Source organism: Canis lupus, chromosome 7, assembly GCF_048164855.1.
Source record: "Canis lupus baileyi chromosome 7, mCanLup2.hap1, whole genome shotgun sequence".
Classification (NCBI taxonomy): domain Eukaryota; kingdom Metazoa; phylum Chordata; class Mammalia; order Carnivora; family Canidae; genus Canis; species Canis lupus.
Genome location: NC_132844.1, coordinates 4,963,903 through 4,991,031, shown reverse-complemented (window position 1 = coordinate 4,991,031; position 27,129 = coordinate 4,963,903). Strand labels below are relative to the sequence as shown.

General features: G+C 40.3%; 1 protein-coding gene across 3 annotated transcripts in view; it reads left to right on the top strand.

The window, feature by feature from the left end:
• The first annotated feature begins 1,518 nt into the window (after positions 1–1,518).
• Positions 1,519–27,129, top strand: part of RPF2 (ribosome production factor 2 homolog) — a 40,749-nt gene continuing 15,138 nt past the window's right edge. Inside the window, exons 1-8 of one of the 3 annotated variants that reach the window (XM_072831746.1) lie at positions 1,650–1,671; positions 2,930–3,070; positions 4,046–4,178; positions 7,024–7,061; positions 12,550–12,589; positions 17,260–17,341; positions 17,994–18,070; positions 25,086–25,185. In XM_072831746.1, coding sequence (XP_072687847.1) covers positions 2,997–3,070; positions 4,046–4,178; positions 7,024–7,061; positions 12,550–12,589; positions 17,260–17,341; positions 17,994–18,070; positions 25,086–25,185 — 544 coding nt within the window. In that variant the 5' untranslated portion in view covers positions 1,650–1,671; positions 2,930–2,996. The other 2 variants (XM_072831747.1, XM_072831744.1) reach the window with 2 other exon arrangements.

Here is a 27,129-nt window from a genome sequence, read left to right as displayed (position 1 = left end):
CCCAGGGATTCCGACATATTAGTTTTAGATCTGCAAAACTAATTTCAGACTTCAAACTTGTAGCACTCTAATATAAATGTGTTATTTTTACACCAGAAGGTGGGGGTAATAGAAAATAGAATAGGGGTTCCCTGGATGGCCCAGCGGTTTAGCGCAGGCTTCGGCCCAGGGCGTTACCCTGGGGTCCTGGAATTGAGTCCCACATCCGGCTCCCTGCATGGAGCCTGCTTCTCCCTTGACCTGTGTCTCTCATGAATAAATAAAATAAAAAATAGAAATAGAAATACCAATACCAAACCCTGTTCCTTTGCTAGGCGGGAATGTAAGACATTGCAGGCAGAGAACAGTTTTGGCAGTTCCTCAAAGTGTCAGACCCAGGGTACCCTGTGATCCAGCAATTCTACTCCTAGAGAACTGAGATCTTTTTTTTTTTAATTTATGATAGTCACACACAGAGAGAGAGAGGCAGAGACATAGGCAGAAGGAGAAGCAGGCTCCATGCACCAGGAGCCCGACATGGGATTCGATCCCGGGTCTCCAGGATCGCGCCCTGGGTCAAAGGCAGGCGCCAAACCGCTGCGCCACCCAGGGATCCCGAGAACTGAAATCTCTACACAAAGACTTGTACGTGAATGTTCAAACCAGATTCATAATAGTCAAAAAAAGTGGAAACCAAATTCATAATGGTCAAAAAAAGTGGAAAATAGTCTATTCATAATAGTCAAAAAAAGTTCAAATTCATAATAATAAAAAAAAAAGTGGAAAAAACCCCAAACATCCATAAATCTCTTGAAGGAATAAACAAACGTTCGTGGAATGGAACATTATGCAGTCCTAAAATATGAAATGTACCGATGGAGGTACCGACACCCGGGCAGCCCCGGCGGCGCAGCGGTTTAGCGCCGCCTTCAGCCAGCGCGTGATCCTGGGGTCCCGGAATCGAGTCCCGCGTCCGGCTCCCTGCGTGGAGCCCGCTCCTCCCTCTGCCTGTGTCTCTGCCTCTCTCTCTCGGTGTCTCTCGTGACCAATGATAATAATAAAGTACCGACACGTGCTACTCGCCTGAGCCTTCAACACGATCATCTGTGAACCCCGCGGAGGCCGCACAGCAACCGGCAGGCGTGAGTGCGTCTGCTCGCTGCGCGCAGAAGCGGCGGGTCGGCGGCGACCCGGGTGGTGGCTGCTACCGGACTGGAAGGGTGTTTCCTTTGGGGTCCAGAAAGGGGTTCTGACAGTAGCGGTGATTAGCTGCACCTGTGCGAATATACTGAATCCCAGTGACCTGCGGCAATTCAAAAACGGGGCGGGGCGGGGGGGGGGGCTCGGCGGCGTTACTCTCTGCACATCCTCTACGAGCCCAGCTCGGCCTCGGCATTCCGAGGGACTCCCCGCAGGAGAACACCTCATTCCGCGTAGACGTCTACACGCCGGCGCGTGCTGGAAGCGGCTCCGCGCGGTGTCCCCGCGAGCGCCCACTTCCGGCGAGGAGCCCAGACCGAAATCTGTAACCAAGGGAACGGGGCGGCCCCCGGAAGTGGCGTGCCGCGCAAGTTCCGGTCCCGCCCGTTCCGGGGCGCTGGCCTATCGGGCGTGGCCGCGCGGCGCACGCGCGCCCCTCCCCTCCCGCCGGGTCCGCGTGGCCGTAGCCATGGACGCTCTGGACCGAGTCGTGTGAGTGCGCTGGGGGCCCTCTCGGGGGTCGTTGGGGAGCGGGACTCCCGCGGGGGGAAGGAGGGCGGAAGCCTCCGCTCCGCCGGGCTGCCCCTCGCTCCTCCCGCTCTTTGGCAGTTGGGCGGGCCTGCGGCGGGCCGATGGGTGCCCTCGCCGGGAGCCCGAGAGCGCGCCCGGATGGTGGCCGCTTCCCTCCCGGCCGGCTGGAGACGCCCTGGCTTCCCGAGCGCTGTGAGGACGCGAGCGGCCGAGGCCTCGGGAGCCGACGGCGGAGGGGACGCTGCGGGTCCGGGCGCGGGCGTCAGGTGACTTTGGGCCCGAGGTCCCCCGCCCCCAGCCCTCGCGGACGTGGAGCCCTGATCGCGCTTCGTGGAGCCGCGAGAATTCCTGGCGGGGGTAGAGCCTTCGCTGCGCCGCACGCAGGAAAGGGCGCGAGCTTTTTCGTTCTCGGGTCGATGTTTGTTTTCCGCGCGTTCAGAAAATATTTATCGATCTCCTACATCGTCCCGCTGCTGCGTCTTGGGAGACGCCTGGGTTGAGACCCCATCAAAACGACAGATTCTTCTTTTGGTCATTAACTCAGATTTTTGCGCATCTTCTCTATGTCTGATGGGGGACAAGCAGCTGATCAAATACATGTGATTTGCATTGGCTGCTGGCCAGGGACAAGTGACAGCTCACACGGAATATAGAGCATAGAGCCCTTTTTTCTTTTTGGTATAGACATACCAAACATTTCGTGATTTTTTTTTTAATTTTTTTTTTTATTTATTTATGATAGTCACAGATAGAGAGAGAGAGGCAGAGACACAGGCAGAGGGAGAAGCAGGCTCCATGCACCGGGAGCCCGATGTGGGATTCGATCCCGGGTCTCCAGGATCGCGCCCTGGGCCAAAGGCAGGCGCCAAACCGCTGCGCCACCCAGGGATCCCACATTTCGTGATTTAACACACCTGTGTCTTCATCAAACAGTACATGATTGGAAGCTTTATATTGTTTGACGCTTTATCTGGAGGAGAATTTTTTTTTTTTAAGGTTTTATTTATTTACTCATGAGCGACAGAGAGAGAGAGGCAGAGACACAGGCAGAGGGAGAAGCAGGCTCCATGCAGGGAGCCTGACGTGGGACTCGATCCCGGGACTCCTGGGTCACGTCCTGGGCCCAAGGCGGGCGCTAACCCACTGAGCCACCCAGGGATCCCCCTCTGGGTGGTAAATTAAGTATGTGTATATTCTGTTTTTCTTTTTCTGCCCAAAGTGTCTACAGGACTGAGAGGAGATTGGAGGGTCATAGTTCCCTAAGAGAGGAGGAATTCTTTCAGTAGATGGGAGAGAACTGTTGGAAAAGCAAGATACACGGTGGAAGCAGAAGTGAAGCCCTTTTTCTGAAAACAGAAATGTATAAAAACATTCTATTCCTGCTGTCCCATCATAAAAATCAGGATAATGAATTTGTGGTCCCTTCATATTTTGCAGAGTGATTTGTCTAGATGAGTTTTCATATCTAGCTCATTTTGAAGATTGGCCTACTTGTGAATAGTGTGACCTTGGCCAAATTACCTCCCTGGCCTCAGTTGCCTCATCTATGAAATGAAGATAAGTTTACCTGTGTCCTGGGATCTTGGTGAAGATAAGCATTAAGAGTGGCTCTATAAAATGATGAGTCATCATTATCCCCCCCTTTGGTGGCAATAATATTTGACTATTTTGCCTGTGATGTTGGAGTGGGGTATTGTATACTTCCTGGTAAGGATTGTGGTCTTAAAACGGGACGGAAGATAGGCAGTTAGTAGCCTCTCTGTGTTTAGTGACTGCTCACAGATCGCTCTTTGGTGTGCAAGACTGCAGAAAAAATAATGCAGTAAAAATAGCCACAGGATTCATTAAATCTTTAAAGACATTTTTTTCCCTTTTCCTTTTTTTTTTTTTAAGATTTATTTATTTTTTCATAGAGAGCGAGAGAGAGGCAGAGACACAGGCAGAGGGAGAAGCAGGCTCCATGCAGGGAGCTGGACGTGGATCACCCCCTGGGCCCAAGGCAGGCACTAAACAGCTGAGCCACCCGGGCTGCCCACATTTTTTTTTTTTTTAAGTTTAGAAAAAAGCAGTAATAAGAATTGCTGGGGATATAAAAAAAAGGAAAGCCTTTTTTAAAAAACCAAAAGCTAATAAAATTAACAGTTAATAGTAACAACTAAAAACCCTCTACTAATATCTCCCTGAAAAGTGAGATTTTGTTTAATGGTAGAATCCTAACTGATAAATGTTATGTAATATTTGTTGGTTTTTAAGAATTTGCACCTTAGCCAAGTTGTGGTTTTGTACCATGAGGATAATGTTTTAAGTTATTATAAATTGTGATTTTTCTGAACAGAAAGCCCAAAACGAAAAGAGCAAAGAGATTCCTTGAGAAGAGAGAACCGAAACTCAGTGAAAATATTAAAAATGCAATGTTGATTAAAGGGGGAAATGCGAATTCAATGGTGACACAAGTACTTAGAGATGTGGTATGTATATATATACACTTATTTTTTTAATTTTTAAAAAAGATTTTATTTATTCATGAGAGACACACAGAGAGAGAGGCAGAGACACAGGCGGAGGGAGAAGCAGGCTCCAGGCTCACGCCCTGGGCCGAAGGCAGGCGCTCAACCACTGAGCCCCCCAGGTGTCCCTTATTTTTTAATTTTTAAAGATTTTATTTTTAAGTAATCTCTGCACCCACCAAGGGGCTTGAACTTAACAACCCTGAGATCAAAAGTTGCACAGTCTACTGACTGAGCCAGCCAGGCACCCCTGCCCACTTATTTTTCAGATGGTTTTGAAATTATTTTAGGAAGTTTTCAGCATAGTAGTTTAGGCTGCTGGAGAAATACATAGATAAGTTTGCCCTGTCCTAAGAACTGCTAGTCTTAGAGAAAATCTCAAGTTGGAGGTTATTTGCCTTGGCAGGACACTAACCACTGATTTTCCTTAAAGCAAATACTGTAGTTCCCTTAGTAAATTTCACCTGATTTAGATTACTAGAATTTGGCAATTTAAAGGAACATTTAAGGGACTTACCTAGTTTGTGACCTGAAATAACTGCGTATCACTGTCTATTCCTTCAGCAATACCAAGTACTGTGCTAGGTGCTGAGGATTAATAGTTAATATAAGACACACCTATCCCTTCAATGAGCTTGATAATGGAGACAGGCAAGTAAGAATTATAAACTATAGCATTGTGAATTTAGTGCTGCGGTGAAAGCATGTACAGGGTGGGATGGGAGGCAGAGTTAAAATCCCATAGGGGCAGCCACACACAGGTTGCGCTTACCAGAGGAGATACTTAAACTTCCTTTTGGAGAAGGAGTTAGAGCAAGTAGGAGGAGAGGGAGAGGAGGAGGAAGTCTTCCAGGGCTGAGGAAAAAACATGTGCGAAAGGGAATGTGAACGATCATGATGCATTTGGGGAACTGCAAATAACTGGGGATGGCTAAAGGAAAGTTGGCTCAGTGGAGCTAGAGGAACAGACAGGAACCAGATAGTACATGGAGTTTGAGCTTTGGTCTGAAAGCTCTAAGGAACCATTGAAAGATTGGAGATGACAGATATGATCAGCCCTTCTTTTTTTTTAAGTCTATTTTTTATTTTTTAAAGATTTTATTTATTTATTCATGAGAGAGAGAGAGAGAGGCAGAGACACAGGCAGAGGGAGAAGCAGGCTCCATGCAGGGAGCCCAACGTGGGACTTGATCCCGGAACTCCAGGATCATGCCCTGGGCTGAAGGCAGGCACTAAACCGCTAAGCCACCCGGGCTTCCCATGATCAGCCCTTTTAATCAGTTTGACCAGAGAAAACTGAGAGCAAACGTAGGAAACTGATTCAGCCATTGCTGTTATTGAGATCATGAGTATCTGGAGTGTGGTAGTGCCAGTGAAAATGAGAGATGATCGGAGAGACTGGATGTTGAGGGTAGAAGAGTGTGGCCATGGTGTCTGGATTGAATTCTTGAGTGGCAGTGCCAATTCGAGAATATACCAGGTGGAGCAGGTTTAGAGAGAGAAGTGATAATGTTCAGTTCAGGTCCTATAATTATAAGTGATGAAGATAAAAGTTTTATGTTTTTTTTCTACCTCCATAACCTGATTTTTAGCCCAGTTTGTGGAACATGGTAGATGCTCAACAAATGTTTAATCAGTGATTGAAAGGCACAAGTCTATGGAGACACCTAGTTGGTGGTTGAATATTTAGGCCTTGAATACAACAGGTTCTTTGAGTGAAATTAAGTAATTGAATAGATTTTTATACTTGACTAAACTCAAAAAGCTTGTTAAACACTATAGTTTGGATATCTGAATGTCTAATACATGCTCATCCTTTGTGTCAGTGTCATTGTGTTGGTAGGATTCTGGCCCTGTATTTAAGTAAGCCTTGGGAACAGAACAATATTACAGGTTATTGCAGTAGTTAACATTCATATTGATGATTCTTGAGTTGTCACTGTGGTAACGTGCATGACACCAAAGCAGGGAACCACTTGGTCAAGAATTATCAAAACTTGTAGTACTGAAGGGACACCTGGCTGACTTGGAAGAGCATTGACTCTTGATCCTGGTGTTGTGAGTTTGAGTCCCACGTTGGCTGTAGAGATCACTAAAACAAATAAAACTTAAGAAGATTTAGTACTTAAAAAGAGCTTTTACTGCTGAATTTCCCTTGTTCATCAATTCTGATTGTTGATGAATGATCATTTTTCTTTTCATTATTTCCCTTATTTACCCCTTTCCCTAATGCAAGGGGATGCCTTAAATCTTTTTTTATTCCTTATGGTAGAGCAGAACTGACCCTAAAGGTAATAAGTGATTATTAATGAATGAGTGGAAAGAAGTAAGAAAAAAATGAGGGTTCAGTGACAGGAATTTTTTAAAGGGCTGTGTTTTAAACTCCAACTAGCGTTCTGATTGTCATTTCTGGGACTCTTTCTCTGGTCTTCAGACAACGTTACTTCAACTCTTTCAGCCTTTCCTGATAGGATTTATTTTTTATATTTTCTTTTGCTTTTCTTTCTACTGTCAAAAGAGTTTGCCTGGAAAGAACGGAATGGGAATTTAAAGAAATGAAAGGAATTATTTGAGTTGTATAGATTTTTGAAAGGACGTAGAAACTTTGAGAAAGTCCAGTCTAAGAGGATATTAAGCTTATGTTGCAGGGTTATATAAGTGATTAAAAGGGAGCCAAGCAGAAGACATTAGAATAGGACCCTGGGACCCTGTGATCCTGTATAATGCCTGATACAATGCAATTTTACTTTTACTTCTGCTTTTCTGAATGTAATTTGTTTTGAAAGCTATAAATTATGTTTTACAGTATGCACTGAAAAAACCTTATGGTGTTCTGTATAAAAAGTAAGTACTGACTTATTTTAACTTACATTGTTCTATTATAAAAGTAACAGTTACCTTATGGGAGATTCAGAAAACTATTTTGTTTAAAAAATATGATAGTTCTTTATATATCTATTAGTATTTTTAAATTTTATTTTGTTCCAGTTTGTGTTTTTACTTGTATTAAATATGATTACATAGTTAGAATCTTAGTACATATATATTATTTTGAAACGATTATGGCCTTCCAGAAAAGTTAACAGAAATTAGTAGAGTTCTCATGACCTTCAGGCACTTAATGTTGCATCTTGTGTAACCATAGTTATCAAAAGAAATTAACATTGGTATAATAATGTACTTGATTTGGTTTGCACCAGTTTTTCCAGTAATATCCTTTTTCTCTTCCAGGATCCTACATTGCATTTAATTGTCATGTCTCCTTGCTCTCCCATTTGTGATAGTTCCTTAGTCTTTCCTTTTTTGATGACTTTGACAATTTTGATGAATACTTGTTAATTATTTTGTAAAATATCCCTCAATTTGATTTGTCTTAAATTTCTCATGAATAGATGGAGCCTTATGCATTTTTGGCAAGAATACCAGAAAAGTGATGTGCTTTTCTCAGTAAATTATAACAGGGAGCACAGGATATCTTATGCTGGTAGCATTAACCTTGGTTAAAGTGGTGTCTGCTTGGTTTCTCCACTATACATTAACTATTTTTCCTCTTATAATTAATAAATGTTTAGAGGAAATATTTTGAGACCATGCAAAGACTATGCAAATAATCCTTTCTCTCCACACTTTTTCTTATAAATTTTAGCATCCATCGATGGATCTTGTCTACAGAGGTGATTGCTCCTGGTGTTCTGATAGTGGTTTTCTATCTTCCTTGTTATATATTTATTAGTTGGAATTTTATGAAGAAAATCTCTCCTTTCTCCTTGTTGAATTACTCATTTATATTAGTGTGGATTTACAGTTATTTATTCTTTGGAGTTACAGTCCAACGTTATTATTTTGTTGCTCAACTTCTACATTTGGCCGTTGGGATCTCTTTCAGTTCGGCTCCTGTCCTCTTTCAATATGCTCCTTGTATTTGAGTACTTCCTTTCTGGTGCCACAAGATGCTCCAAGCTCATCTTTACTTTTTCTTTGTGGCAACCCTGAAATCAACCCCTTCTCTATGGAGACCTGTTTCTGTATATTGGAAATTGATAATTTAGAAATAAAGATCTGGGCACTAAGTATACTCTGTTGCTGTGGGAGTGTCATTGTCCCTAGATGCCTATGCATGCACACATCTAAATTTATATTTACCTATATTTGAAAAACTCTGAGTTCATACTGATACTTCCTGAAGAATCATGAGTTCATACTAATACTTCAGTTCCATTCCAATGCCACAGACTTCATTCCAGCCTTTCTTCTTTTCTTGTAACTTTTCTTCTTCTGACAGTAGGAAACTTGGCTTTCTTTATTGATAGTCCATATATATTTATTTGTATCATTTTAGTACATACATAGTTTCAGAATTTCTAGCCCTATAAGAAACAAATTAACAAAATAACTAGAGGATAAAATGTGTAAATAGTTCTTTTTAAGTTTAGAGTATCCAGTACAAATACTGTTTTCCAATGTAACATAAGTTAGGTTTTTTCTGCCTCTTTAATGTGTCTGTGTTGTTCCTTTAAAATACAGTTAGGGTCATTTATTATAGTTTGAATTCTGTTTTGGGTTTTTCTCCACATCCTGGTTGTTGTTTTTTAAGATTTTATTTATTTATTCATGAGAGACACACAGAGAGAGGCAGAGACATAGGCAGAGGGAGAAGCAGGCTTCATGCAGGGAGCTTAATGTGGGACTCAATCCAGGGACTCTGAGGTGTCCCTCCTGGTTGTTGTTTTAATTTACGTATGTAAAATTTACTCTGTGGTATACACTTTTATCGGTTTTGAAAAATGCATTGAACTGTGTCGGCCACTACAGTTCATGATACAGAAACAGTTCCATCATCCTGAAAAATTTTTTTTTAATTTTTATTTATTTATGATAGTCACACACACACACACACACACACACAGAGAGAGAGAGAGAGGGAGAAGCAGGCTCCATGCACCGGGAGCCCGACGTGGGATTCGATCCCGGGTCTCCAGGATCATGCCCTGGGCCAAAGGCAGGCGCTAAACCGCTGTGCCACCCAGGGATCCCCATCCTGAAAATTTTTTAGTGCAGTGTGCTCTTGTTGTCCTCCTCCTCCCCGTTAACCAGTGAACTGTTTTTCATCCTTATAGTTTTTCCTTTTTCAGAATGTTACATAAATGGAATCATATAGCCTCTGGAGTCTATCTTCTTTCATTTAACAAAATGCCCCCAAATTACCTGTGTTGTTGCCATATGTTAAATTTTATATTAAGCCTTTTTTATTTATATTGTAACTATTTTCCTATTGATAATTGATCCTTTAGGTATTATTTTCATTGCTAGTATAATGTCTATTAAGTGGTTACACTAAAATTTACTTGTAACTTACCTTAATTTGGGGGAATTTGGGTTTTTCTTTTTTGCTGTTCTTATAATGCTTAAATGACCATTTTTACAGGAATGAGTTATCCTTTTGAATTAGTTCCTATATGAGATTCTTAGACATAAAATTACCGGGTACAACTTCATGCCCAGTAGAGCATATTAATTATATTACTTTTTGAAAAGATTGTCCTTTTGGCAGAGTGCTATATACAAGTTCCATGGGCCATTACCTACTTCTGGTTTATTTATTTATTTATTTTTTATTATTTTTTAAAATTTTTATTTATTTATGATAGTCACAGAGAGAGAGAGAGGCGCAGAGACACAGGCAGAGGGAGAAGCAGGCTCCATGCACCGGGAGCCCGATGTGGGATTCGATCCCGGGTCTCCAGGATCACGCCCTGGGCCAAAGGCAGGCGCCAAACCTCTGTGCCACCCAGGGATCCCCTGGTTTATATTTTTAAGCTAAGAAGTAAAAATCATACTTTGTTTAATCTGCATTTTCCATGTTTCCAACAGGTTATATTTGCTAATTTGTGAATTATAGTTTGCTATTAATCATAAATGCTGCAATAATTTTTCTTTGCCTTGCATCATTAAAAATAATACTTTTCTTCTATGAGAGTAATAAATATTTCTCTTAATTAGATTAATGTAATAATCACCCATAGCACTATGTACATTCTGACATATTTTTTCCTGTACATTTTTTCTTTTTTTCATTTGAGTATAGTTGACACACAATGTTACATTATTTTCAAGTGTAAAACCTAGTGATTTGACAAATGTGTACATTATGCTCTATACTCACTACAAGTGTAGCTATCTTCTGTCACTGTTATAATGTTTATGCTGTGTCTTTTATTTCTATGACTTTTTTTTAAATATTTTATTTATTCATGAGAGACAGAGAGAGGCAGAGACACAGGCAGAAGGGGAAGCAGGCTCCATGCAGGGAGCCCAATACGGGACTCGATCCCGGGACTCCATGATCACACCCTGGGCCAAAGGCAGGTGCTAAACCGCTGAGCCACCCAGGGATCCCCCCATGACTTTTTTTTTTTTTTTTAAGATTTTATTTATGAGAGACACATAGGGAGAGGCAGAGACATAGGGAGAGGGAAATGCGGGCTCCCTACCGGGAGCCCGATGCAGGACTCAATCCCAGGACTCTTGGGATCCTGCCCTGAGCCGAAGGCAGACGCTTAACCACTGAGCCACTCAGGCGTTTCTATTTCCATGACTTATGGATTCCATAACTGGAAGCTGGTATCTCCCACTCCCCTTCATCCCTTTTCACATCTGTACAGATATTTCACGTCTTTACGTTAATTCTTTTTTAAAGATTTATTTATGTTTACATGTGTGCGTGCATGTGAACAAGGAGAGAGATGGAGGGAGAGGGGGAAAGAGAATCCTTAAAGCAGATTTCCCTCTGAGCATAGAGCCCGGGGTGGGGCTTGACCCTGGACCCTGAGATAATGACCTGAGCTGAAATCAAGAGTCGGCTGCTCAACTAACTGAGTCACCCAGGAGTCCCATTTTATTCTTTAAACAAAATTGAGATCATGTTATATATAGATTTTGCTTCCTAAAAATTATGAACTTTTTTAAATAAAAGATTTTATTTATTTATTCATGAGAGACACACAGAGAGAGAGAGGCAGAGACACAGGCAGAGACACACATACAATCTCAAGCACACTTACTGCTTCCCTGCAGGAAGCCCCATGTGGGACTCGATCCCAGGACTCCAGGATCATGCCCTGAGCCGAAGGCAGACACTCAGCCGCTGAGCCACTCAGCATCCCTGAACTATTTTATAGAAGCTTTGTTTACATGATTGGAAATCAAAAATTATAAGTGAAAATATACTCTTCTCAGAACAACTACGTCTCAGTTTATCATGTATTTTACCAGAATTTCTTTATGCATATTTAAGCAAAGAAAAAAATATATTTGTATTTCTTTCCTGTTTACTTGAAAAATAGCGCGTTTTATTCACTGCTTCTTCAGTTCTACTAGGGTTCTTGGTCCAAAGCACCATTTATTTCTCTCTCTCCTGGATTTCTGTGATAGCTTCTTATTAACTCTTTCCAGTCTTGCCATACTACAGTGCATTCTCACACTGTGGACAGAACAGTCCTTTAAATAGAAAATTTGAGTCTGATCTTTTTTTTTTTATTTTTAAAGGTGAATTTATTTTATTTAAAGATTTTATTTATTTATTCATAGACACAGAGAGAGAGGCAGAGACACAGACAGAGGGAGAAGCAGGCTCCATGCAGGGAGGAGGATCTCCAGGATCACACCCCAGGCTGCAAGCGGCGCCAAACCGCTGCACCATCGGGGCTGCCCGAGTCTGATCTTTTTATCACTCCTTCCTGAAACTCTTTAGTGCTTCCTGTTACTCAATATCTACGTTCATTACCTTGACCAACAAGGCCCTATATCATCTGGGCCATGTCTACATCTTTGATCTCATGCCCCACCATTTTCCCTTTGGACACCAAGCTTCAGTGATACTCTCCTTCTTTCCATTTCTTGAATAGTCTAGGCTTGTTTCCATCTCAGGATATTTGCTTATTCTGTTCATTCTTCTTAGAATGTGCTTAGCCTCAAAACTTTTGAACAGCATATTCTTCATCTATCAAATCTCAGCTCAAATATTCATTTTCTACTCTTCATAACAGACTACCCTATTTAATTTTGTCCCTACAGTTACTACTTTTTGAAATTTAATTTTTCCACTAGAATGCTCCACGAAAGCAAGAATCTTGTTTGTTTTCTAGGATCCTTAGCTCTTATAACAGTGCCTGGTACGTGATAGGTACTAAATACATGTTTGAATGAATGAATATCCCTCCAGTTTCATTTTTGATCATCTGAACATTAAATTATCTTAATATATTACTTAATTGTTATGGGTGAATAGCTTAAGATTATTGAAATTAAGGTAACCTTTTAAAAATATTCTTAGGAAAAACATTACAAGACCATTTGAGGATCAGACATCATTGGTGAGTACAACAATCTTTTTGTTTGTTTTTTATTTTAGGGCACATGGAGGGAGGGTAGGACCAGAGGGAAAGGGAAATACAATCTCAAGCACACTCCAAGATGAAGGCAGACCCCAATGCAGGGCTTGATCCCATGACCCTGAGGTCACAACCTAAGCTGAAACCAGGAGTCAGTCACTTAACTGTGCCATCCAGGCACCTCAAGAATCTTTCTGATTTAAGAGAGCGTATAAATAAATGATTACTCAAACTAATTACTACTCCTTTGGTATTCCTAATTTGTGATGTTTTGAATTAGAAATCATCCTATATGAGGTAATTTTAATACAAAGTGGAGGAGAAATAAGATATTTATTATTTTGAAATAAGACTTATACTTTCAAAAATATGACTATAGATCTTACATTTCACTATGACTAGTATTACTATTCACTGCTTGCAAATACATTCACAATTTTTAAAAATTGAATTATATTTTATGTGTATAATTAGTAGATTATCTAAAGGAAGCTTGTTACAGGTCTTTTTATAAAGCAGGTTTTATTTTTCAAAACCTGACTTCTTTCTTTGGGTATTTTTAGAACAAGGAATGCTGCTTGAACTGTTGCTAACAGTTGTCAGTTGTTTACTAATTGAATTCCTTTTTGAGTGTATTGGCAACCAAACTAAATGAAAAAAGCTAGTGAATGAAATTAGAAGATAAAGAATAGTGTATAGTAAATAGTGAATAGTGAATGATGGACTTTGTGCATGTGATTTTATTGCTTCCTTTTAAAGAAAATCTTAAGGGAATAAGTGGGTTAAAATAAATTGAGCTTAAAAAAGTCAGAATGGGAGATGCCTGGCTGGCACAGTCAGTAGAGCATGTGACTCTCTTCTTTTTTTTTAAATTTAATTTATTTATTCATGAGAGATACAGAGAGAGAGGCAGAGACAGAGACAGAAGCAGGCCCTCTGCAGGGAGCCTGATGAGGGACTCCCATCCTGGACCAGGGATCATGCCCTGAGCCAAGGGCAGATGCTCAACCACTAAGCCACCCAGGCGTCCCGAGCATGTGACTCTTGATCTCTGGGTTATGAGTTCAAACCCCACATTGAGCCTAGAGCTTACTTTAAAAAAAAAGGAAAGTAAAAGATACTGAAAAAAAATCAGAATGGAATTATGTTCTCCTAAGGGGAACACCATTACTTATTTGTTTTTCCTTTTAGTTAGTGAATTTCTTTTATTTCTTTATTTAAATACTTACTTTAGAGAATGCGTGCGCAGGTACGCACATGTGGGGGAGGAGTGGAGGGAAAGAATCCTCAAGGAGACTCCCTGCTGAGCATACAGAGCCCACCACAGGGCTCCAGCCCAGGATCCTGAGATCATAACCTGAGCTGAAATCAAGATTCAGATGCTCAAACGACTGAGCCACCCAGGCACCCCTGGTTAGTGAATTTAGAAGAAAGAACTTTTGAATAGAATCTTAGTAATTAATTAGAAGGCAAAATTGGACATCTTAATTCCAATGTAGCAACTAACTACTAATTAAAAATTATAACATTTTTTTAAGAAAAATCAAAATTTAGTTTTTGAAAAAAATTTTTTTTCATTTTATTTATTTGAGAGAGCACAAGCAGGGAAAGGGGCAGAGGGATAAGCAGACTCCCCACCAAGCAGGGAGCCTAATTTAGGGCCTGACCCCAGGACCCCAGGCCCATGACTTGAGCCAAAGGCAGATGCTCAACTGACAGAGCAACCCAGGTACCCCAATATTGAGGGGTTGTTTAAAAGATTTTTATTTATTCATTCATGACAGAGAGGCAGAGACATAGGCGGAGGGAGAAGCAGGCTCCATGTAGGGAGCCTGATGTGGGACTCGATCCTGGGACTACAGGATTATGCCCTGAGCCGAAGGCAGATGCTCAACCACTGAGCCACCCAGTTGTTCCAATATTCAGTTTTTTACAAAATTACTTTCATTGTAGTTTTGAGTTTTCAGTCATTTGTTGAAGAGATTATGAAATTGAAAGTAAGGGCTCTAACCCAAAATTCTGTCTCTCATATACTGCTTATCAAGGGCTTGTTTTGTCTAGGCACCATGATGCTTTTAGTTGAGTGATCACTTTGTAGCAGTGATGTGATGTAGAATTTGTAGCATTCTGTACTTCCTTTTCTTTCTTGTTTTCTTTTTAAAAGATATTTATTTATTCATGAGAGACACACACACACAGAGGCAGAGACATAGGCAGAGAGAGAAGCAGGGAGCTTCGGGACTTGATCCCCAGACCTGGGATCTCACCCTGAGCCAAAGGCAGACGCTCAACCACTGAGCCACCCAGGCATCCCCGTACTTTTTTCTGTTTTTTTTTTTTTTTTTTTTAAGATTTTATTTATTTATTCATGAGAGGCAGAGAGAGAGAGGCAGAGACACAGGCAGAGGGAGAAGCAGGCTCCATGCAGGGAGCCCGATGCAGGACTTGATCCCTGGACCCTGGGATCATGCCCTGAGCTGAAGGCAGACACTCAACCATTGAGCCACCCAGGCGTCCACCTGTATTTCTTTTTCAATACAGTTTTGAGGGCAGCCTGGGTGGCTCAGTGGTTTAGTGCCGCCTTCAGCCCATGTCGTGATCCCGGGGTCCTGGGATCGAGTCCCACGTCAGGCTCTCTGCATGGAGCCTGCTTCTCCCTCTGCCTGTGTCTTTGCCTGCCCCCCCCCCCCCCCCTCTGTCTCTCATGAATAAATAAATAAAATCTTAAAAAAAAAATCTAGTTTTGATACGACAGCTTTTCTTACACTTGAAATTGTGAGTTTTCCTCTCTTTCATCTCCCACTTCCAGAGATAGCAGATATTTCACTGGACATAGAAAATCTCAGATTACTAGAACTCAGAATGGCTGTGGAAACAGTGGTCATGTTGGAAATGTGGTTGAATTCCTCCTCCTGACCATGTATCCCTCCAGTAGCACTTTTTTTTTCCAGTAGCACATTTCTTATACTACGATCTTGGAACTGCTTTAGAACAGAGTTGGCAAATTTGTGGGCCAAATCCCTGTTTCTGTGAGATATATAAACTACGAATAATTTTTATATATATATATTTTTAATTTTTATAATTTTTATATTTTTAAAGGGTTTCTTTCTCTTTTTTTAGGGTTTCTTTATTTAAAAAAAGCTTGTAAAAGGCTTAAAAGTATTTACTGGCCTTTTGCAGATAATTTGACAATGTTTTCTCTAGTTTGAACAAAAACTGGACTTCTTATGGAGAACAACAACAGATGAGTACTATAGTTATGTGAGAGGTAGCTCATGGATGGCTTTGGGGTGTTAGTGATAGTAAGAATGTAAAAAAAATTTTTTTAAGAAAGCATTTTCATTTATTTGGACACTTAAATTTTTTTTTTTTTTTAAGTGGGTTCCACACTGGGCAGACTAGAGCCCAGTGTAGGGCTTGAACTCCCGACCCTGAGATCAAGACCCAAGCTGAAGTCAGGAGTTGGACATCAACTGACTGAGCCACCCAGGCACCCCTAAGAATCCTTTTTTGGAATGCCTGCTTTGTACTAGACACAGGATAAGGTACTTGCCCATATGACTTTCATGTGGCCTTTGCAGATTTTTGTAGGAAGGTCTTATTGTCTGCGATTTACACATGATAAAACTAATTCTTAGAAAGGTTGACCAGATCTGACAGTAAATGGCAGAGCCAGAATTCTTGGACTTTCTGACTCTACATCCTCTATATCAGGTGGATAGGCAGGTTTGGTAGTTTTTTGCCCTGTTTGCTTCTGCTTAAACACTGGAATGAATGAAAACCAAACTAGGAGTCCACACCCCAGGGAGTCTTGTAACCTGTAAAGAAAACTTGAGGATTATGATCGTTTCATCTAGAGTTAGAGGTTTAGGGACCCCTGTGTGGTTCAGTCGGTTAAGGTCTGCCTTCAGTTCAGGTCATGATCTCGGGGTCCTGGGATTGAGCCCCACACCGGTCTGTGCTTAGTGGGGAGTCTGCTTCTTCCTCTCCCTCTGCTCTTCTTCCCTGCTCATGTTCCCCCCCACCTTGCTCTCACTTTCTCAAATAAATACATTTTTAAAATCTTTAAGAAAAAAAAAGTTTTAGGCTTTTTGAACCCTGAAGTGTCCCTATTCATGTGTATTTTAATGCATGGTAAGATGTACCATTGATGATAGCAGTAATGTCTAATGAATAAAGGCGTTTATTCAACAAATGAAATAGTGTGTTAATCCAAAGCTGCATAGTTGAAAATAGTCTCATTTAATTTATTAACCTAAACTTTCCAGTATATTTTTAGTCTTCAATTTATATATTTTTCTTAGGTACCTCAAATCAGAAAAATTGAAGTAAAAAGCTAGAAATAAAGTCCTTTTCTATTGTTTATTCCTATCTAGTTCATTAAGTATTCGTTACTGTTTTTATTTTTATTCTTTTTAAAGATTTTTTATTTATTTATTCATAGACACAGAGAGAGAGGCAGAGACACAGGCAGAGGGAGAGAAGCAGGCTCCATGCAGAGAGCTTGACGTGTGACTCGATCCTGGGTTTCCAGGATCACGCCCTGGGCTGCAGGCAGCACTAAACCGCTGAGCTACCGAGGCTGCCCTCATTACTGTTTTTAAAGTTCTTATATTAATGCATTAACTGGAGTTTTTTTGGTTTTACAGGAATTCTTTTCAAAGAAGTCAGATTGTTCTTTATTTATGTTTGGCTCCCATAATAAGAAGCGGCCAAATAATCTAGTAATAGGTAAATATCATTTACTTTATAAATACTGTTATTTACAGCTTGTGACTCAGAATAATTGATGGTATTGCGGGTTCAGGAGTAACAAGTGAGTGCTAAGCTAGTTTTTTAACATTTCTTTGTGAAAATGTTTCCTTTTTTCTCTCTCTTTTTTTTTTTCCTTCTTGTGACTTTGAATAAAATTTTTTATCTACCAGACTGCAGGTAAAGAATAGGCATGTAAATACTACTTCACCTAAATTTGCAGAAATTTTCCTAATATAAAACATATGTACCTCTTAAATCAGTGTTAGAGAAAAAAACAAAGTAGTACACCTAGCCATATAAATTAACCCTTCCCTGGTAAGTATTGACACTTGGTCTGGCATAGTCACTGGTGTAAGCAAGTCCCTTTCCCTCTGTGGGCCTTTATTTACTCATAAAATAAGGGAGTTTGGTTAAATGATTTTTAAGATTCTTTCAAGGCCAAGACTGCAACAATTTATTTATTCTAGATAGAATTGAAAGCTTAAGAAAGAGGGAACATATTTGGTGGGGCCTAAGAAGAAAAAAAGAGGCAGATTCTAACATTTTGAACATGCCAGTTTGAACATACCATTAAAGTTGGATGTTTGGGAAAAATAAATGCTAACAAGAAAATGTATTTTCCTTCGAGGTCGTATGTATGATTACCATGTGCTGGATATGATTGAATTAGGTATCGAGAAGTTTGTCTCTCTAAAAGATGTTAAGGTAAGATAGCATAAAAGTAAAAAGCATTTTGTAATATTGCTCTTGGGCAGTAGTGACATCTTGTGGTGAAGAGTACTGTTACAGTTGTGTAACTTAAATAAGAAAACTATTTTTATTCTGTGCTCGGAGATTTAAAAAAAAAAAAGCGAGTTTCATTTTATCTTTTAAAATAAGGTCTGTTGGGACTCCTGGGTGGCTTAGTGGTTGAGCATCTGCCTTCAGCTTGGGGCATGATCCCAGGGTTCTGGGATTGACTCCCACATCGGGCTCCCCACAGGGAACCTGTTTCTTCCTCTGCCTGTGTCTCTGCCTCTCTCTGTGTGTCTCTCATGAATAAATAAATTTTAAAAAATATATATTTTTAAAATATATCTATATCTATATATAGAATATAATACATATGGGGATCTCTATATTTAAAATATATCTATATTTATCTATCTATATATATAGAATATAATACATATGGGGATCTCCTGACAGACTTCAGAGTGATTATTAACTCTTGTCTGGGCCCACAGTTTACATGCTATCCTCTCCCTCTGAATTGTCACAGAACCTATTTTATGGAATTTCAGAAATACCAGAGTTTTAAAAGTGAGCCCCGTTTGAAACCTAGGATACTTTAGCTGATCCTACAGTAAGGCTGCTGGCCACCAGAATGCTAGTTCAGTACTTAAGTTTTGCATCTTTGTGACTCCTTTGTTTGAATGGTATTATAAAATAGAAGGTAGTAAATAGTCTTAGAAAGGCAAGAAAACTGTCCTGATTTTGCTTCTGGGTCCAGTCGGGGTTTCTGCTCTCTCAGAATTCTGCTTCTGGCTTCTGTTCCATCAAATAGTTACTTCATTTAGATTTAGGAGGTACCCTGTGTAAGCCTGAAATTACTTTCCCTATTAGGTAGATTTGGGGATTAAGCCCCAGAGGAATTCTCTTGGTGACCTGGAGTCATACATGTAGTAAATGGTATAACCAGAGTGTTGAAAGAATACATACTGAATTTTGTAATGGAAAATTACATAATTGTTCTTATTTGTGGGTCTTTGAGGGTCATGGTATAGTTGGGAATTATAAAATATATAAAATATATAATTAATATATAATTAATTGTAAAATAATAAAATATATAATTTTACTCCTTTGCCTAGGCTCCCTTAAAAAGAGGACTGCCTTCCAAGTTTTCAGTGGGTTTGAGAAAGGCTCTTACCAGTTCCTTACTTAGCGACAGCAGCTTCTTCAGGTACAAGGTAGAACAGTGGCCTGAGATTAGATTTAGAGACAGAATGTTTGGGTTGAAAGCTTGTGTTTGCCATTTAGATGATTTTTTGTGACATGACAAATCAGTTACTTCCTTGACCTTCAATCGCAATCAAGTATTAAATAGGTATATAACAATATCAGGCGCACCTGGGTGGCTTAATCAATTAAGTGTCCAACTCTTGATTTCTGCTCAGGTCATGATCTCAGGATCGTGAGATCAAGCCCCTTCAGGCTCCATGCTCAGTGGGGAATATGCTTGAGATCCTCTTCCTCTGCCCCTCCTCATACTCTCCCCCTCTCTCAAATACATAAATAAATCTTTAAAAAAATTAAATAGATATAACAATATCAAATGAGATGATATATGTGAAAATGCTAATCAGTGAAGATGATACTTTGGAAGGTGTTTGGTAAAGTGTGTAAACTGATGCTTTATTATGGTGGGAGCTATCATTTTATTACAGCTTATCTTTAGGGCAATTCATGACTCCTTGGAGATGAGCACTATATCCCCATTTCACCTTCACTGTTGCTAACTTGGTCACCAGTTAGTGGGGTGTGAGCACTGGCTGATTATGCATGCCAACTCCTCCACTCTTTGCATTTCACTTCCTAAGCAAAGAAATACTTCCAATACCGTGTAGCTTCTATATCAGACCACAGAACTATTATTGTCAGATCTTACTCTTAACAAGAGCCATTTAAATTGAATACTAAGTGTTCACTTGTGAAGCATATCCATAACTGTAAAAGTCACTATGCTTACATTGGCAGTTTCTACACAGACTATTATTTTAAGTTTATTTTTTTTAATTCTTACATTTATTTATTTATTTATTTATTTATTTATTTATTTATTTAAAGATTTTATTCATTTATTCATGAGAGACAGAGAGAGAGGCAGAGACACAGGCAGAGGGAGAAGCAGGCTCCATGCAGGAAGCCTGATGTGGGACTTGATCCCGGGTCTCCAGGATCAGGCCCTGGGCTGAAGGCAGGCACCAAACCTACTGAGCCACCCAGGGATCCCTGATTTTATTTATTTATTTGAGAGAGAGAGACAGAGATAGCAATACAGATGGTGAGAGACAGCATGAGCAGGTAGGAGAGGAGAAGCACTCCCCTATGAGCAGGGAGCCTGATATGGGGCTCCATCCCAGAACCCTGGGATCATGGCCTGAGCCGAAGGCAGATGCTTAACCGACTGCACCACCCAGGTGCCCCTTTACTTATTTATTTGAGAGAGAAAGAGAGAGCATGAGCAGGGGGAAGAGGGAGAGGGAGAAGCAAGCTCCCCACTGAGCAGGGAGTAGGACACAGGACTCTATCCTGGAATCCTGGAGTCATAACCTGAGCAAGCCAAAGGCAGATGCTCAACTGACTGAGCCGCCCAAGTACACCCCCCCGCCCCCCCACCGCCGGACTACTAGCTAGACCTTCACTTTCACCTCATTATTCCATTATAGCCTTCCATTTTTAGTTTGTTTTGGAATTGCATGTTACATTATCTCTTTTTCACATCTACCTCCTTATTTTCAAGACCTCTCCACCAGTATTTCTTTTTTCACTTGCCTGTTTTTATTGCCAGGCCAAACCTCATCCTCCTATTTACTCTCAAGCAACAGGTGATTCAATTCTACCAGGAAATTGAGTCATTCTAGGAATCTATGTTCTAAGATGTGGCCAAACTTCTAGGGATGGTTATTTTATGTAAAATTAGCCTTAATGAATGAGATGATTAAAATTTAAGGCTAGTTGGTTTTATTTTAGATATATATTGCAGGTGCCTGGGGACATTTTATTTCGTAAGTATGTATATGATTTATTAGAATTATTTCCTTTTTTCTGTTAAAAAAAAAGCTTAATTCAGGGGCAGTAGGTTGGCATAGTAGGTTAAGCATCTGACCCTTGATTTCAGCTTAGACATGATCTCAGGGTTTTCAGATTGAGCCCCACATTGGGCTCCATGCTCAGCGCAGAGTCTGCTTAAGTTTCTCTCTCTCCCTCTGCCCTTCACTGTGTATGTTTGCTTGTACTCTCCCTTTCTGTCTCTCAAATAATCTTTTTAAAAAACTTAATTCAGACTGTTAGTTCAAGAATGTCACATAATTACGATGTTTTTAGTTTATTATAGTCATAGTACTAATATAGTGTTTTGAATTTTTAGTGCCTTCCAGACTATTCAGATAAAGCTCATCTGTTGTAGTTTCTTCTAGTTCTGGGTTTTCACACTGTGAAAAATATTAGTGACCGAAATGTTAAATACTGTTTCATATAACTTGTTAGTTATATTTTTTTGATGTGTATTCTGGGTCATAGAATGATGCTTATCACTACACATTGTGGTCAGGATGTTGTGTCACTCTCTCCTACCGTCTGTACACTTAACAGGCCCCATAGACCTGGGAGCAGGAGCAGCTGGGAAAGGGTGGCACAGACAGTAAGTGGAAGAATCACTGGGTCTGGTGGGTCCACTCAGGCCCCAGATCACACAGACAGATCTTAGGCACACGTCCTAAGTGTAGAGAGTTAAGGTTCAGAGTTTAAAGCAGAGAATGTCAAGAAAAGTCATGGTGAACAGGGAAGCAACAGGTGACATCTGGTCCTAGGGCAGAGGATGTTTGTTTCTTGTCTGTTTGTTTCTAGATTTGTACAGTCCTTAATTGGAACCAGAGTAGAGGTGCTTAGAATCAATGGAAAGTTCAGACTAACACCCATTCGCCTTCATAAACTCGTCATTCAGTTAAATAATTTTTTCTATTAGATTTTTTTCTTTTATTTTGGTGGCTTTTAAAGGTTTTTATTATTCATATCACATTCTTTGTATACAAAATCCCAAACTGGTGAAAATCTTTTATAGTAAGAGCTTCAACCATGTTGAGTAAGGATTGCCCATACTATAGGTTGTATGAAATTCTGTTACTTCATGTGAATGTTTAGTTGGTTGTTTACATTAGCTTTCATTTAAAAATACTGTTTATTTTATTTTATTTTATTTTTTTAAATCATATCTTTTTTTTTTTTAATTTTTATTTATTTATGATAGTCACAGAGAGAGAGAGAGAGAGAGAGAGAGGCAGAGACATAGGCAGAGGGAGTAGCAGGCTCCATGCACCGGGAGCCTGATGTGGGATTCGATCCTGGGTCTCCAGGATCGCGCCCTGGGCCAAAGGCAGGCGCCAAACCGCTGCGCCACCCAGGGATCCCAAAAATACTGTTTATATGATGCAGTAGGAAAGGCAACAGTGGTAGTAAATAATTTAAATAAATAATTAACTCTGGGATGCTGGCTCTTAAAGGGCTATGTATGTTTTGCAGCAGTTTTAGCTTTTTATTTTATTCTTAGTATAGAATAATGTTAAAAAGTAGCCTGTGTCATTCTTGGACCACTAATTCATTTGCAATGTGAGGGAATGAAACAAAAAATTATATTTTAGCTTAAAAGTTGAAAATACAGTCTTAAGTCTTTAGCTTTTATTCTCTGTTCATAAATATAGTTTTAGGATAGTCAAAATATGAGAACGAGTCACTATAAGTATTGACTACTTACAAAATAATTTTAATTTTTTGGGAAGAGTATTAAGTCGCTTTTTTTTTTTTAAGTCACTTATTGATTACACATGATAATGGACGATACACAAGCTTTAATCCTATCTATAATTTTATCTGATACCATAATTCGATTTAGATATATTGCATAGGATGTGTCAAAATCATAATAACCAAATAAACTCCAGGACTTTGCTTGGGCCACCTTTTGAACGGTGAACTCCAGGTCACAACGCATTAACTGTCAGTTCACCTACACTGAGGTTTGTGGAGACGGTGGCTTCTGTGCCCAAACAGGTTGCAAATAAATTTAGGATGGAACCTGGCGTCACCCTGAAGGAATTCTAACTTTGCACTGGTTGGGTAGTTTACCAAGATAGTTTCAGAGCAGACTAACTTTACACGGCACATTTTTTAAAAAGACACATTTACTCAGCGTCATGATCAGACTTACCACATTTAGCAATCAACAGCATGAGTGCAAAAAAAAAAAAAAAAATCTACATTAAAACCCTTTGTTGCTGGGCAGCCCCGGTGGCACAGCGGTTTAGCGCCGCTTGCAGCCCGGGGTCTGATCCTGGGGACCCTGGATCGAGTCCCACATCAGGCTCCCTGCATGGAGCCTGCTTCTCCCTCTGCCTGTGCGCGTCTCTCTCTCTCTCTCTCTCTCTCTCTCTCTGAATAAATAAATAAAATCTTAAAAAAAAAAAATCTTTGTTGGAATGCTTTACATTTTCCACAGAACAGAAACTAACCTGTTACACAATTATTCACAAATACTGTCCTCGAGTTTTTTTTGCCCATACGCATGAGTAGTGTCTGAATATCTCTTTTTTTGTAGCAGCTACACCCTGCCACCACTATGCTTGGCCGAGTTCATAGATCTGTTGTAACCTGTAGCTTCCCTGTCGGTTCTTTGCCTCCTGTTAAGGTTTGTTTCCTGGCAGTAATTAAAACCTTCTGTCACTGCCATAGCTGCTGCTGCTGCTGGAACCACTGTAGCCACCCTGGTTTTGTGGTTTGGCAAAGTATTGGCCTCCACCACCATAGGGGCCTGAGCTTCTGCCTCTAGAATTTCCTCCTTTCATGGGTCTAACAATTGCCAGAATCATTATAGCTTCCACCATCTCCCATCATTGTTGTTCCCATCATTATCAAATCTGTTAGAGCCATCCTCCTGCCACCATATCCACCACTACCTCGACTGCCACTAAAGCCACCTCACCCAGTGAAGTTCCCTCCACGACCAAACTTGTCATTCCCACCAAAACCACCTCCACGACCACCACCAAAGTTTCCAGAACCACTTCGACCTCTTTGGAGGAAGCACTAGCCATCTCTTGCTCAGATAGGGCTTTTCTTACTTCACAGTTGTGGCCATTCACAGTCTGGTGTTTTTGAATGTAATTGTCTACAGAGTCATGGTCATCAAATGTTACAAAAGCAAGACCTCTTTTTTTGCTACGGCCTCAGTCATGTCATGATCTCAGTCACTTCAATTTTCCCATACTGTTCAAAATAATCTCTTAGATGATGTTCTTGAGTGTCTTCTTTAATGCTACCATCAAAAAGCTTTTTCGCAGTTAAGTGGGCTTTGAGAATCTTCTCTTGAGATGTCCCTCTTTGGTCCCGCAACTCCTCCATCCACTTGGTGTGGTCTTGCATTCATGGCTGCATCCACCTCCTCCACAAAGGCATAGGTGACCAAAGCCTCTGGAGCGCGTGATGTTTGGATCCCTCATTACACACAGTCTGTAAGCGTTCCCCATTGCTCAAAATGGCTCCTCAGACTTTCATCAGTTTGTTTATTTATTTTTAAAGATTTTTATTTATTCATTCATGAGAGAGACAGAGAGAGAGGCAGAGACACAGGCAGAGGGAGAAGCAGGCTCCATGCAGGGAGCCCGACATGGGATTTGATCCCGGGTCTCCAGGATCACGCCCTGGGCTGAAGGCGGCGCTAAACTGCTGAGCCATCAGGGCTGCCCTCATCAGTTCTTTTAAAGCTCAAACCTCTTACAGAGATTCTGAAGCTGCTCAGACTCTTTGGGAGATGCTGACTTAGACATGACAGCAATGGGAGAGGAGACTTTAACAAAGGTTACTCAGTGGCGTCCACTGCCATAAAGGAAGTATTGACTACTTTCAAATCAGCTTATAAACAATTTAGAGTTGATAATTATATATATTTTTTTTCATTTCCTAGAATAGTAAATGTCCCGAGGGAACAAAACCCATGTTAATATTTGCTGGTGATGATTTTGATGTAACAGAAGACTATAGAAGGCTGAAAAATCTTCTTATTGGTAAGCATTTTAGTACTTCTTAGCCCCAGGGTAGCTGAGGTAGGCAATCTAGGGCTGTCATTGGTAGCACTTTGCCACTTGACTGTAGATACACAGCTTTTTCTTTATTATGATCTCTTTCTTTTTTCCCCGTTTTCATTATTTGCTTTATTCCCCACTAGGAGCAGGGGAGAAGTTAAGGGATTCTTTACTGCATAGACCATTATTATTTTTTGATGTTATAGTAACTTCAGTATCAACCTATTTATAAAGTGTTTTATGCTTTATGAAATGCTTATACCCATTTCCCATCATTATTCATCCCATTTCCCATCATTATTCATCATTAAAGTAAATTTAGAAAATTGAAAAGTTAAATTTTAAGATAATTATATATCATCTGCTTTGAACTCAAAAGCCTCTATTAATTTTTTAATTTTTCTTAGTCTTATTTTTCTTAGTCTGGGCTTTTTACACTATAACTCTTTATAACTTAGTTTTGTTTTGCCTTTTCTAATCTCTCCTAATTTCCTCCCTCCTTTTTCCATTTAAAAAGTGGCTTATTAAAAAAAAAAAGTGGCTTATTCAAAATATATTAGGTACATTCCTATTTTTTTTTTTTCTGATTTCATTCTTATTTACCTAATTTCTTTGATTCTTGCAAGTTTCAGATCAAGTTTCTTCCCTGGAAACCTTCAGTGACTTCCCAGCTCTTTTTCTTTTTTTTTAAGATTTTATTTTTTATTTATTATGAGAGGAACAAAGGGAGAAGCAGAGACGTAGGGAGAGGGAGAAGTAAGCTCCCTGCAAGGAGCTCGAGGTGGGACTCAATCCCAGGACCCCAGGATTTCGCCCCGAGCCGAAGACAGATGCTCAACCACTGAGTCACCCAAAAGTCCTGACTTCCCAGCTTCTTTTATCTCATTATCATTGTCATCCCTAAGTGCTAGGTGTGTACTAGGTACTTTATATGTAGCTTGATTTTCATAAGCTTTATTCTCATAATCTTGTAAGGTTGTCTTACAGGTTACTTAGTTACCGTTGTTCCTAATGATTGATGTATTGACTGTATCTTTTCCTAAGTGTTCAGAAGTCACCTTAAAATCCAGCATATAGTTATTGTCATTGTCTGGGATTGACATTAAGTTTATCTTTTTTTTTAAATTTTATTTATTTATTCATGATAGTCACACAGAGAGAGAGAGAGAGAGAGAGAGAGAGAGGCAGAGACATAGGCAGAGGGAGAAGCAGGCTCCATATAGGGAGCCTGACGTGGGATTCGATCCCGGGTCTCTAGGATCGCGCCCCGGGCCAAAAGTAGGTGCCAAACCGCTGCGCCACCCAGGGATCCCAAGTTTATTTATTTATTTATTTTTTTTAATTTTATTTATTTATGATAGTCACACAGTGAGAGAGAGAGAGAGGCGGAGACATAGGCCGAGGGAGAAGCAGGCTCCATGCACCGGGAGCCCGATGTGGGATTCGATTCCGGGTCTCCAGGATCGCGCCCTGGGCCAAAGGCAGGCGCCAAACCGCTGCGCCACCCAGGGATCCCCAAGTTTATCTATTTTAGATCACTTTTTCTCCCCTTTATTGAAAAGCTGCCATTATTGTTCTCTAATTTCTTAAAGGTTGCTAATATTAATCCTACTTAAAATTTTGTGATCACATTTGCCAGCTCTTTTCTAACTCTGGAGGGTAATTTAGTTTGTCCCTAGGGATATAAACTCTTCTGATATGCTAACATTTTTTTCAGGTTTAAATAATTTATTCCATTTGAGTTTTTCTTGCACCATTCTTACAAGCTTTGCTGCAGTGTTTTAGTTGCACTTCTTTTGGCTTTTTTTTTTATAGGCATTTTTTTTTTTAAAGATTTTATTTATTTATTCATGATAGTCACAGAGAGAGAGAGAGAGAGAGAGAGAGAGAGAGAGAGAGGCAGAGACACAGGCAGAGGGAGAAGCA